General features: G+C 41.1%; 1 protein-coding gene across 4 annotated transcripts in view; it reads left to right on the top strand.

The window, feature by feature from the left end:
• The window catches only part of KDM1A (lysine demethylase 1A), a 64,068-nt gene extending 51,466 nt beyond the window's left edge, over positions 1 to 12,602 (top strand). For 2 of the 4 annotated variants that reach the window (XM_004024869.4, XM_019012465.3), the window contains 9 exons: positions 159 to 293; positions 1,058 to 1,131; positions 2,225 to 2,336; positions 6,160 to 6,292; positions 7,920 to 8,107; positions 8,483 to 8,597; positions 10,375 to 10,502; positions 11,142 to 11,288; positions 12,101 to 12,602. In XM_004024869.4, coding sequence (XP_004024918.3) covers positions 159 to 293; positions 1,058 to 1,131; positions 2,225 to 2,336; positions 6,160 to 6,292; positions 7,920 to 8,107; positions 8,483 to 8,597; positions 10,375 to 10,502; positions 11,142 to 11,288; positions 12,101 to 12,286 — 1,218 coding nt within the window. In that variant the 3' untranslated portion in view covers positions 12,287 to 12,602. Of the gene's footprint in view, positions 1 to 158; positions 294 to 1,057; positions 1,132 to 2,224; positions 2,337 to 6,159; positions 6,293 to 7,919; positions 8,108 to 8,482; positions 8,598 to 10,374; positions 10,503 to 11,141; positions 11,289 to 11,366 lie in introns of all 4 variants that reach the window. The other 2 variants (XM_055387461.2, XM_055387459.2) reach the window with 1 other exon arrangement.
• Positions 12,603 to 12,787: the final 185 nt, after the last annotated feature.

The raw sequence follows: 12,787 nt of genomic DNA, 5'->3' as shown, positions 1-12,787 counted from the left end.
ATGTAGGTTAGAACAAGTATTTAAGAATTCTAAGGACCTTGCATTGTAGCCCTGTTTAGTTGTGATAGCAGTTTTGAGGAGCCAAAAAAGGGTACATGTGATGTAGACATAAACTACATTGCTATCTGGAATGGTAAATTTGTACTTTTCCTTCTTAGATGGTAAATTTGAAAGAGAAAATTAAAGAACTCCATCAGCAATACAAAGAAGCATCTGAAGTAAAGCCACCCAGAGATATTACTGCCGAGTTCTTAGTGAAAAGCAAACACAGGGATCTGACCGCCCTATGCAAGGTGTGGTATACACACATGCCTAACTGGTTTTACTTGGAATCCTAAGAAATAGCACAGATCTGGGGAATTTTGGAAAAGAGAGCCACTAGCCAATCACAAGTGCCTTCAGTGCAATGAAGACGATTTGGTACATAAGGAGCCATGGGGATTTAATGGGTTAGTTCTGTTTAAGACCTGCTTGTCCTGCAGAATTCTTATCCTGTCTTAATAATCTCATCATTTTATCTTAAATCTCAATTTAGCCCTAACAGTTTAGAGTAAGAGTATTAAACATGGACTTCAGAGTCATTTGGCGTCAAACTGTCTGATTCAAATCCCTAAGTTGGAATCTCGAGCCATGTGACCTTGGACTCCTTAATTGCCTCATCTGTAACATGGTTTTAACACCTACCTTGTAGGGTAATTGTGGAGCTTAAATAAAATTATGTATAAAGTGCTTACCCAGTGCCAGGGACATGGCATGCTTATGAAATGGTGCTTGCTATGATTTTTCATCCCCACTTTGCAGCACACTAGTATGTTTCTTCCATTATTTTCTCCTATGTGCTCCTTGCCTCCCCCTAGTATTCCAGGCCCCCAACTGTAACTTGTCTCCAAAAACAAAAATCTCTCAGCTCTATCTAACCCCAGCCTAAAATTGAGCCACACTTCCTATACATGATCTGAAGAGGAAATATGATCCAGACCTTATACTTTGTGGTACAAAGAAACTAGGTGGATATCTGACCCTTGAGGGTAACTCAGGTTCACTTAATTTTTATCAGGAATATGATGAATTCGCTGAAACACAAGGAAAGCTAGAAGAAAAACTTCAAGAGTTGGAAGCGAATCCCCCAAGGTAAGGAAAACAAACACAGAAGTTCAGAGGGAGAGCTTTTACTGTTCTTTCAGTTCGATTTGGAAGGAAAATTCTAAATCTTAGTGAGCTTTTATTTATGTTCAGTGAGTGGTTTAAATTGTTAAATAAATGAATGTGTGACTACTTTTGAGGTTTCTAAATCCCCTGCTCCTGTATTTTAATGTGTCCTAGATACCTAAACAGATTGTTTCTAAAGAGAGAGCCTTTCTCCATAAGATCTGATATTTGGATAAAGATGTAATAGATGGAAATTATCTTTCTTGAGGGGGTAGAAGTTGCTGTTGCTTTACACTTCCATAATTTTGGGAACTAGGGGGGTATTATACTTTATTTCCACTGGGTTTTTGACAGTGAATGCTGGTGAAATGTTTTCACTTGCATCCAGCCTCCACATAAATCTGTTTTGTTCTGTATTCAAGGATGCTGCCCACCGTTTCTTTTTTTGAGATGGGGTCTTGCTCTTGTTGCCCAGGCTGGAGTGCAGTGATGTGATCTCGGCTCACTGCAACGTCCACCTCCTGGGTTCAAGCGATTCTCTTGCCTCAGCCTCCTGAGTAGCTGGGATTACAGGTGCCCACCACCATGCCCAGCTAATTTTTGTATTTTTAGATGGGGTTTCACCTGTTGGCCAGGCTGATCTCGAACTCCTGACCTCAGGTGATCCACCTGCCTTGACCTCCCAAAGTGCTGGGATTACAGGCATGAGCCACAGCATCCAGCCTGCCCATCCTTTCTATAGAGTCTATGCTGTGTGTAAAATATAAGACATTTTTTACAACTAGTAAGCTTTTATGATATAAGGTGATTTCATATGAAGCATTCTTTTTTTTTTTCCTTCAGACAAATGAGGCCTACAGGTAATTTGCTTTACGTAGTGAGCTTGGCACTGCTGTAGACATCAGAGATAAAGAGGTTAATAAGACAGATAAGATGCTACTTTTTGATTTGTAATTTCTTCATATAAGGCACAGCCCTGGCTTAGGTTCTGACACAGTTACTGAGATCACCTACATCACACTGAGAGAACTAGTGATATCTTTTAATAATCCTGTACTCCTTTGTTCTTTTGCAGTGATGTATATCTCTCATCAAGAGACAGACAAATACTTGATTGGCATTTTGCAAATCTTGAATTTGCTAATGCCACACCTCTCTCAACTCTCTCCCTGAAGCACTGGGATCAGGTAAGTTTCCCTTATTGTTTATTTTATTGCACATGTCTTTGAGAGGGATTGTAAGAGAAATAGTTAATTTTGTATGTGTGTTTTTAAACAGCTTTAGTAAGAGACATCATTTACATACAGTGAAATTCACCTATTTTAAGTGAACAGTTTATTGATTTGCCAGACTTCAGTCATAAGCCCCCACACAATCAGAATACAGAACATGCCCATCATCCTGAAATGTTTTCTCCTGCCCCTTTGCTCTGGCTCCTGGCCCTGGACAGCCACTGATTTGCGTTATCACTGTAATTTTGTTTATTCTACAGTTTCATATAAAGTGAATCATACAGTACATAGCTTTTTGTGTGTGACGTATTTCACTTAGTATAGTTTTTGAGATGTGCATGAAGTTTTTGAGATTCATCTTTTTTGCCTGTATCAGTAGTTTGTTCCTTTTTATTATTTAGTAGAATTCCATTGTGTGGATATACCACAGATCGTTTATCCGTTCACTGGTGCCTTAATGGGCATTTGGGTTGTTTCCCTTTTTTGACTGCTAATGAACAAAGCTGCTTAAGAATGTTCATGTCTTTCTCTTGAGTAAATATTTATGAATGGAATTGCTGGGTACTATGGAAAGTGGATTTTTAACTTTATAAATCAACTTCCAAACTATTTTCCAAATTGCCTTCCCATCAGCAATGTATGAAAATTCCATTTTCTCCAAATCCTCACCAATCTTGGTAATGCCAGTTTTTAAAATGTCAGCCATTCTAATAGGTATAGTAGTATTTGCATTTCCCTGATGACTAGTGATGTAGAGCAACTCTTCCTGAGCTTATGAGCCATTCATATGTCATCTTTGAGTAAATGTCTGCTCAGATCTTTTGCCTGTTAAAAAAGTCTGATTGTCTGCTTGTTGATGAGTTTGAAGTTTATTATGTTCTTTAAATTCTAGGCAGAAGTCCTTTGTCAGATTTATGTTTTACAGATATTTATTTCCTTGTCATCTGTGGCTTGTCTTTAATTTTCTAAATCTGTCTCAAAGAGTAAAAGTTTTTACTTTAATTTTTTTCTTTTGAGACAAGGTCTTGCTTTGTTGCCCAGGCTGGAGTGGTGTGATCATGGCTCCCTTGCAGCCTTTACCTCCTGGGCTCAAGTGATCTTCCTGCCTTGGACTCCCATTCCTATTTATAAAATTTTTCTTTTAAACCATGTTCTTTTTCTATCTTGAAAAGAATCTTTGTCTTACCTGAGGTCACAAAGATGTTATCCTATGTTCTCCTGCAGAAATTATATGGGTTTAGCTCTTATGTTTAGGTCTATACTCCATTTTGTGTTAATTTTTGTGTTTAAGGAAAGGTAAGTGAAGGGTTCATGTTTTTCCATATAGTTATGTAATTATTATTCCAGCACTATCCTTTTCTTCATTTGTCTTGGCACCTTTGTTGAAAATTAATTGGCATGTAAGCATGAGTATTTAAGGTTGTCTTTTCTGTTAATTTATCTGTCTATCCATATGCCACTATCATACTGTCTTGTAAGTTCTCCAACTTTGTTCATTTTTGAAATTGTTTTGGCTATTTTAAGGTACGTATTTCCATAACAGTTTTAGAATCAACTTGTCAATTTCTACAAAAATCACCTTCTGGGATTTTGATTAGGAGTGCATTAAATTTCTAGGTCAATTTAGGGTGAATTGCCATCTTAACAATATTGAGTATTCTTATCCTTAAATACAGTATACTTCTCCAAAAATAGTTTTCTTTCATTTATGTCAGTGATGTTTTATAGTTCTCAGTGAGCAGGGCTATACCATCTTTTCCTGAATTTCAGTGTGATTTACTCTTCAAGTGAGAAATCACAAGGCTTCTTGGACCAATCTCTAAATCTGAGACTTTGGCCAGAATCAAGACTGTATAGGCTGGGTACGGTGGCTCACGCCTTTTTAAACCCAGCACTTTGGGAGGCCAGAGGAGGCGGATCAATTGAGTCAGGAGTTCAAGACCAGCCTGGCCCTGTCTCTACTAAAAATACAAAAATTAGCCGGGTATGGTGGCGGGCACCTGTAATCCCAGCTACTTGGGAGGCTGAGGCACGAGAATTGCTTGAACCCAGGAGGCAGAGGCTGCAGTGAGCAGAGATCGCGCCATTGCACTCCAGCCTGGGCAACAGAGCAAGACTCCATCTCAAAAAAAAAAAATGTATAGAAGTAAATTATTTTTATTTATATATTTTAGTTTACATTATACATTTTCCTAATAAAAATTATTTTGACAGGCTGGGCATGGTGGCTCATGCCTGTAATCCCAGCACTTTGGGAGGCCAAGGCAGGCGGATCACCTCAGGTCAGGAGTTCGAGACCAGCCTGGCCAACATGGTGAAACCCCATCTCTACTAAAAATACAAAATTAGCCTGGCGTGGTGGCACATGCCTGTAATCTCAGCTACTTGGGAGACTGAGGCAAGAGAATCGCTTGAACCCAGGAGGCGGAGGTTGCAGTGAGCCGAGATCACGCCACTGCACTGCAGCCTGGGCAATAAGAGCAAAACTCCGTCTCAAAAAAAAAAATTATTTTGACTTCTTAATCTTTAGATTATAATCTGATATTTTTAGTATTTGAAGAGTTGGACTTGTTAGAGATAAAGTCTTGCAGAACTACCAGTTCCTTTATGGTTTTTCATGTAAATACTAACTTAGGCCCTTCTATTCATTGATTTATCATTTGATGTTTCAATATGTGTCTATTTGTAATAGTATTAAATTTTAAATGAGTGATTTCAACTGAAGTAGAGTGTTGCTGCCAGCCCAGTATTTTGATCTAATTTCCCCAAGAATTTCATGAAATTAGAAATCCTTACCAGCTTACAAAAAAAATGTTACATAGAAAAATTTTCAGTAAATTCAAAGAAGTAAGATCATTTTGGGGATCTTTAAATTCCTGGTCAATTCCTGACTTTTTTTTTACTGTATGGACTGTCTTGGGCCACTCTTTATGGTCCTAGATTACCTTCATCTAGTTTGACTGACTTAGTTTTGGAAATCTTCCTCAACTTAAAACCTGTAAATTTAAAGAATAAAAACTGATTTTGCTGTCAGGTAAAAGAAAATGTAATCAGGACTGTGACCCTGATATCCTTCAAGTCTGTAATGTATTCAAAAGCCAGATAAATAAACTTGAATGATGTTTAATCATCTGAATTTCCTGAATCATCATTCCCCCTACCACCTCCCTACCCTAACCACCATAGAAGATCTGGACTTAGTGGTATTGGACTGGAATGATAAAAACTATCCAGGGAAGGCCGAGCGTGGTGGCTCATGCCTGTAATACCAGCACTTTAGGAGGCTGAGGTGGGTGGGTCAGGAGTTTGAGACTAGCCTAGCCAACGTGGTGAAACCCCATCTCTACTAAAAATACAAAAACTAGCGGGGTGTGGTGGTACATGCCTGTAATCCCAGCAGTTACTTGGGAGGCTGAGGCAAGAGAATCACTTGAACCCAGGAGTCCGAGGTTGCAATGAGCCAAGAGCACGCCACTGCACTCCAGCCTGGATGACAAAGCAAGACTCTGTATCAAAAAAAAAAAAAAAAAAATCCAGGGAAGAAAGAAACTTCCCTAATCTCACTACCTGAAGATTTAGGGACATTTTGGTGTTTTCTCTTTTTCCTTCAGTTTCCTTTGGTAACTGTAGCTAAATACTGAGTGATTTGTTCTTTAGTTTGCCTTAAAATATTGACTGTTTCCACAAGCTTGTGTTTTCATTGTTGTTGTACAGAACTAGGTGCAAATGACACAGATTAAGAAAAGGTTGGAAGTATGTTCTTTTCTCTCCTCTTTAGGATGATGACTTTGAGTTCACTGGCAGCCACCTGACAGTAAGGAATGGCTACTCGTGTGTGCCTGTGGCTTTAGCAGAAGGCCTGGACATTAAACTGAATACAGCAGTGCGACAGGTTCGCTACACGGCTTCAGGTATGTCACTGCTTTACAAAAGGTAAGAGAGAACTCTCCTGAAACAGGACTGATCTTTTGTTAGGTGCGACCTATCAGGTACATTTCCTGATAGAGTGTTTATGACACCATAGGTAAAAATTGGCATTTATAGACAGTCGAGCCTACAGTCTTTGGTGGTTCTAACCCTATCATTTTATAAACTGGGAAATTGAAGCAAGTTTTAGAGTTTCCAATTTGTGCATGAGCTAGTTGGATATTACTGGTCGAGCATCCCTAATCTGAAAATCTGAAATCTCTAATGCCCCAGTGAGCATTTCCTTTGAGCACCATGTCAGTGCTCAAAAAGTTTTCCATTTTGGTGACCCAGTGAGTTTGGATCTAGTTTTGTTAAGTATATTCATAAATACCAGGATTTTGGCCCCTGGGCTCCACTAGGACCCACCCCTTATATTTCACCATCCGCATTTTGGTCTTTGGATTCATTTTGGCTTTTTCTATGCATTTGGGCTAATTCGCTTACGTTTGGTTCCTAGTTCTGGAGCAGTCCTGCTAATAAGTTGACTTCTTCAGAGATAGAGTTTCCCTGCGCTTGCTACGGGGATAGGCTCAATGCTCATTATTATTGCTGGTTTCAGGCTGCATTTGATGTAAAGTGCAGACAACTGTTGGATTTTGAACTCCTCAAGATAACAAAGTCATCTCCCTCTCTGAGAACCCATGTATGACTATGTAGGCATGAGAAATGAAAACATAGCCATCAATCTTACCCTGCGCTGCCCCTTTCCTTGGAGTTACTGAGATCACCACAGGTGTTTTGGTTTTTTACTAACAATCAGTGAAACAGTTTTCCATTTAATTTTCCCATCAGAGGCAGCTTGTAGTTGACAGTGCTGAGAAGATCTGCAGCCTTGAGCCTTTTGCAGGCAGACGGAGAACAGTGAGAATAGATGTTGTGCCATTTTCTCGAGTTCTGCAGCCATAGAAAATGAGCATGTACTGAGCTTTCATATTTATTTTGATATATATATTTCAAAATATATACAGTATATAAACAGACATTCATTAAAAAACAAACGAGGAAAACGATGTTAACATAATTTCAGTACCCTCTCTGAGGTCAGCTTTGAACTCATTCATACTCTGACAAGCTGAGAATCACTGTGCATTCTCAAGCATAGCACGCTCCACAGTTTTAGGCTGCATCCCCCAGATCTGCATCACAGCCTTCTTGTAGCATTCTTCTGTTGGTCGATAGTGAGCAGCTAACCACAGTCAGAAGACATTGGTTCTATTGGGATGAGCACTTTACTCTTTATTTTTGGTCTAAATGTACTTAACTTGAGTAAGTGGTGTAAGGTCCTTTCATTAGTCTAGATCACCAGCGTATCAGGAGGGTAGTGTGGGGATGACAATCAAGGATTCTGAAGTTGACTACAAGGGTTTGAATCCTGGCACTTATTACCTGTGTAGCCTTAGATGAGTTATTTCACCTCTACCTCAGTTTTCTTATGTGAAACATGAAGGTAATGAAAATAGAAAAATGAGAATTGAGAAATGGATGTCCATCTGTTGTACACTAAATATTCAGTGTCCTTATCAGTGCCATATTCATCACCACTAGTCTTTTCCCACCCAACCTCTGCAGGATGTGAAGTGATAGCCGTGAATACCCGCTCCACGAGTCAAACCTTTATTTATAAATGCGATGCAGTTCTCTGTACCCTTCCCCTGGGTGTGCTGAAGCAGCAGCCACCAGCTGTTCAGTTTGTGCCACCTCTCCCTGAGTGGAAAACATCTGCAGTCCAAAGGATGGGATTTGGCAACCTTAACAAGGTAGCTTGCCCTAGACACTCCTGTCTACAGATCTGATGTACAAATAGCAGTCTTAGTTGTTTACTTGGTGAGGAGGTGGCCTTGCATTTTTGGGCATTTGGCTATGCTCCCAATTGTGACATCAGGGCTGAGGCGTGTCAGTTGATTCTCTTCAGTGCCTAAGTCTATCATCAAGTGTCTGTTCATATGGACTTAGTCTTATGGGGTCATTTCACAAACTCAAGCCTATAAAAAGGGGATCGTAAATGTCATCCTAAATAATAAGGATTGCTGGGCTTATTTTGAAAGCAGATTAGAAGAGACTTTAAGGAAGTCTGTTGAAGCCAGTATTATCTGGCCCCTGTCACTGGCTCATGTGCTTCTTTCTTATGGTAGGTGGTGTTGTGTTTTGATCGGGTGTTCTGGGATCCAAGTGTCAATTTGTTCGGGCATGTTGGCAGTACGACTGCCAGCAGGGGTGAGCTCTTCCTCTTCTGGAACCTCTATAAAGGTAAATGCCTTCTAATTTTAATCTTTTCCATATCCTTACAGGAATATAGAATTTGAAATATTTTGGGTTTTCTCAATATATATGCCTTAATTTCTCTCTTTATTAACTCAACAAACAATTCCTGAAATATCTTCTAGGTACTGGGGTATAAAAATACCTGCCTTCAAGGAGCTCCCAACTTAGTGGGGATACAGTAAGCGGGGAAGCAGGCTTAGAACAGGGCAGTAGGTGGCCTGATGGGCTGAACGCCCAGGTTACTGGAGGTCCACTCAGCCTGGAAGGATAGGCCCAGGGAGGCTTCCTACCAGGGGAAGCTTGCGTTCCTCATTCTCAGACTGACTTGCCTCTGATTGTTTGATTATTTCCATTACTATGTATTTATGAAATTCCTACCTCCTGTTCAGTTATTTTCTTTTGTAATTGGACTTAACTCTATGTAGACTTATAATATTTGTACCCCACCTCATTCCAAGAAAAGGCTGTAAAAATAAGACATTGGCCTTGTCAGTGCAGACACATCAGCTAACCGTTGGCTTGCTCCCCATCCCCAGTTCTTTCCATTACTCCTCACTGCCCAGTGGTGAATGGTCTTTCACACCCCAGGGCCTCTAACTTCACAGAGGGGGAACTTGGCTCCCTGAGCACATTGCTTTCTGAGAGCAGCAGCGTGTCTTTTCCCTTCCCCATCCAGGCTGTCAAGTCCTGTCCGTGCTAGCCTTACAATCTCTTGCAAACCTATTTACTTTTTTCTATTGCCTATCTCCCAGTCCAAGCCATTCTTACCTGTTGCCTGAACGGTTACCAATAGCTACTACTGCTATTCCTGCTTCTTTTAGCGACTTTCTACTGCTGAAAGAAAATGTTCAAACTCCTTATCTTGGCCCATGCTAAGGTTCTTCATTATCTAGCTCATCTCTACTTCCTTGTCCATCTCCAGGTTCCAGGCACATTCGGCTGTTCTCACATCCTGGAAGGCACCATGCTGCTTTCTGCCTCAGAGCCTCTGCGTGTACTGTGGTCTAGGCCTGGGGGGGCTGCTTCTCCCACCCCCTCGACCCCCCTTCCTTCCCAGCCTGTCTTACTCAGCATTCAGGTCTTGACATAAATGCATTATTTCAAAGATGACTTCCAGGACATATCTCCACTGCTCCAAATGTAAATTAAATACCCCGTATTCTTTTCCGTATAGCCTACGTTTTTCTTCATAGCTTTTAAGTTAATAATTGTCTGTGTAATTTTGCATCTGTTGCTCTATTGGAGTAATAGTTTATATCATATTTTTTATCCCCCTTTTCTAGTACTGTGCCTACCACCTAAGTCTGTTGCATAATTACTCACCAGATGGGTGACTGAAGACAGTCCTGGGCTTGGAGGGGCCTGGGATGGCTAAAAGGGATGTAGTCATTGTCATGGAGCTATCCAAGGTAGTCAAGGTTAAGAATTCTGTGCCAAAGTAAAGGGATGCTTAATAATTCCCTTTTATTAGCAAGATCTGAAATTATATCTTCAGAACTGCTGTATTTTGCCAGGTTAGAAGCAGTGAGGTGCCTGAGAATCTTACTTCACTCTAGTCTGCCAGCTCCTACTGGCTGGTTTCTGGCAACAAAGAGTTCTGTATGCTGTTTCAGAAACATAATCTGTCTCTTCGCATTTGAACGGTGCTGCGTGTGTCTTGTCATCAGATTTCAGAGCACCAGGAATAAGGTGGGGCCTGATAAGGAAGTTTTTGAGGAAAGTCTGTAGGAAAACCCTAGAATTATCCTTTCTGTTTCCCCAGCTCCAATACTGTTGGCACTAGTGGCAGGAGAAGCTGCTGGTATCATGGAAAACATAAGTGACGATGTGATTGTTGGCCGATGCCTGGCCATTCTCAAAGGGATTTTTGGTAGCAGTGCAGTACCTCAGGTAAGTAGGTAGGTGGGGCAAGGAGGGATCTAGGGTTCAAACTCAACCAGGGTTTAATGTATTTGCAGCATGTTCTTGGTCAGGACAGTTTAAGCTAGAATTGAGTTCTGTGCTTTTACATGAATAATTAATGTTTGGAGTTCATGGCCTAAGCGTGGGGTTCAGAAAAGCCCCCCAGAACAAGAGCTGGGGAATCTGAAGGCTGTTAGCTGCATTTCTCCTCTGGCTTTAGAGTCACACCACATCCCTGACATTTTAGACAAAATGGCCAAACTCCAGTGAGTATCTCCGGAAGATTTCAGAGAACCTCTTGGTACTTTTTCCTGTTCTTTGAAATACTTTAACCCTTTAGGATTCCTTTGAAGGGAAGCATATTGTGAATTTATAAAAGAGAATAAAGGCCAAGCCCTGTGTAGATCTCTGGATTCATAGACAGGAAGGCAACATGGAGGGCATCCTGTCTGAAGTCCTTTTGTCCATGTGTTTTAAAGCAGGCATTCATCACTTGATCAGTGGCTCTCACATGTTGCCCCTCTTTCTCTTCACTTGCATCTCCACCCACCACTGCTTTTCCACCTTTCAAGGATTGATTTGTGCTTGGTGTCTCGTAATGACTTTTGCTCCTGGTTTTTCTTTTAGCCCAAAGAAACTGTGGTGTCTCGTTGGCGTGCTGATCCCTGGGCCCGGGGCTCTTACTCCTATGTTGCTGCAGGATCATCTGGAAATGACTATGATTTAATGGCTCAGCCAATCACTCCTGGCCCCTCGATTCCAGGTGCTCCACAGGTGAGAAGCTGGCAAACTATCTGGGCTTATTTGGGAAGAGGCCAGGATCTCATGATGTCCCTGATTTTTTTTTTTCAGATTTTAGTCATTCCATCTTCGGACCCTTTCAGATAACCAAGAGCAGAGTTAAAAGGATGGGCAGCATTTCTGATTTCTCATAATTTGGTTTTGTAAATCTAGGCAGTCTACATTCAGAATGGAGGAGTCCAGAGTATAAGTCAAATAACATTTTTCCTTATTCAGGTTTTCTCCCTAAAAAACAAAACCATTTTTAATTGCACTTCCATTTTGTAATGGCTCATAGGATTGCTGTAAGGTCTCAATTACTAGGGGCTTCCAGGGCATTTCTGAGAAATAACCCTGGGTCCTTGTCTAGACCCTTATGCCAGACCCCACTCCAAAGAGCGGTAAGAATTCCTTAGTGTCATAGCCCAGACCTGCTCTGAGCTGCGAGGCTTAAGTGTCCCCGATCACCAAATGTCCTGTGCTTCAGGGTAGCGAGGCTCCCTCCCAGAAGGTAGTTATACATGAGGGAAGGAAGGACGCTTTACAATTGGGTATCTAAACTGATGACAACACATGTTAAGCATCACTTTAGGACTGAGGCTAGATAGAGTTTTATTGTCTCATTTCTACTTGTCAATTCTGGGAAAGTGCCTACTGATAAGGGAGACTCTTCGATAGAATGATGAATAGTAATTGGGGGGTCAGCCTTTAAAAAGGTCAACAGCAATGTAAGTACTTAGCAATTTAAGTACAAGAATAAAGGTATATGTGCAGCCTGCCAATTTTCTCTTTTTCCCCTAAAATAGCCGATTCCACGACTCTTCTTTGCGGGAGAACATACAATCCGTAACTACCCAGCCACAGTGCATGGTGCTCTGCTGAGTGGGCTGCGAGAAGCAGGAAGAATTGCAGACCAGTTTTTGGGGGCCATGTATACGCTGCCTCGCCAGGCCACACCAGGTGTTCCTGCACAGCAGTCCCCAAGCATGTGAGACAGATACATTCTAAGGGAAGAGGCCCATGTGCCTGTTTCTGCCATGTAAGGAAGGCTCTTCTAGCAATACTAGATCCCACTGAGAAAATCCACCCTGGCATCTGGGCTCCTGATCAGCTGATGGAGCTCCTGATTTGACAAAGGAGCTTGCCTCCTTTGACCTAGAGCACAGGGAGGAACTTGTCCATTAGTTTGGAATTGTGTTCTTCATAAAGACTGAGGCAAGCAAGTGCTGTGAAATAACATCTTAGTCCCTTGGTGTGTGGGTTTGTTTTTTTTTTATATTTTGAGAATAAAACTTCATATAAAATTGGCCCTTTTGTTCCTTTGAGTTGGAGTTACATACAAGATGGGGGCATTACTCCTTTGGAAATGCCAAGTTTATCCTATGGCAATAGTAATACATATGTTTTCTCCATGTTTAAATAAGGAAGAAGATGTTTATATAAAAGAGAAAAATGGTTTGATCAGGTCAGAAGATAAGGTAGGGGGGCCGGTC

Source organism: Gorilla gorilla, chromosome 1 (assembly GCF_029281585.2).
Source record: "Gorilla gorilla gorilla isolate KB3781 chromosome 1, NHGRI_mGorGor1-v2.1_pri, whole genome shotgun sequence".
Taxonomy (NCBI): domain Eukaryota; kingdom Metazoa; phylum Chordata; class Mammalia; order Primates; family Hominidae; genus Gorilla; species Gorilla gorilla.
This window is presented reverse-complemented; position numbering and strand designations above follow the sequence as displayed.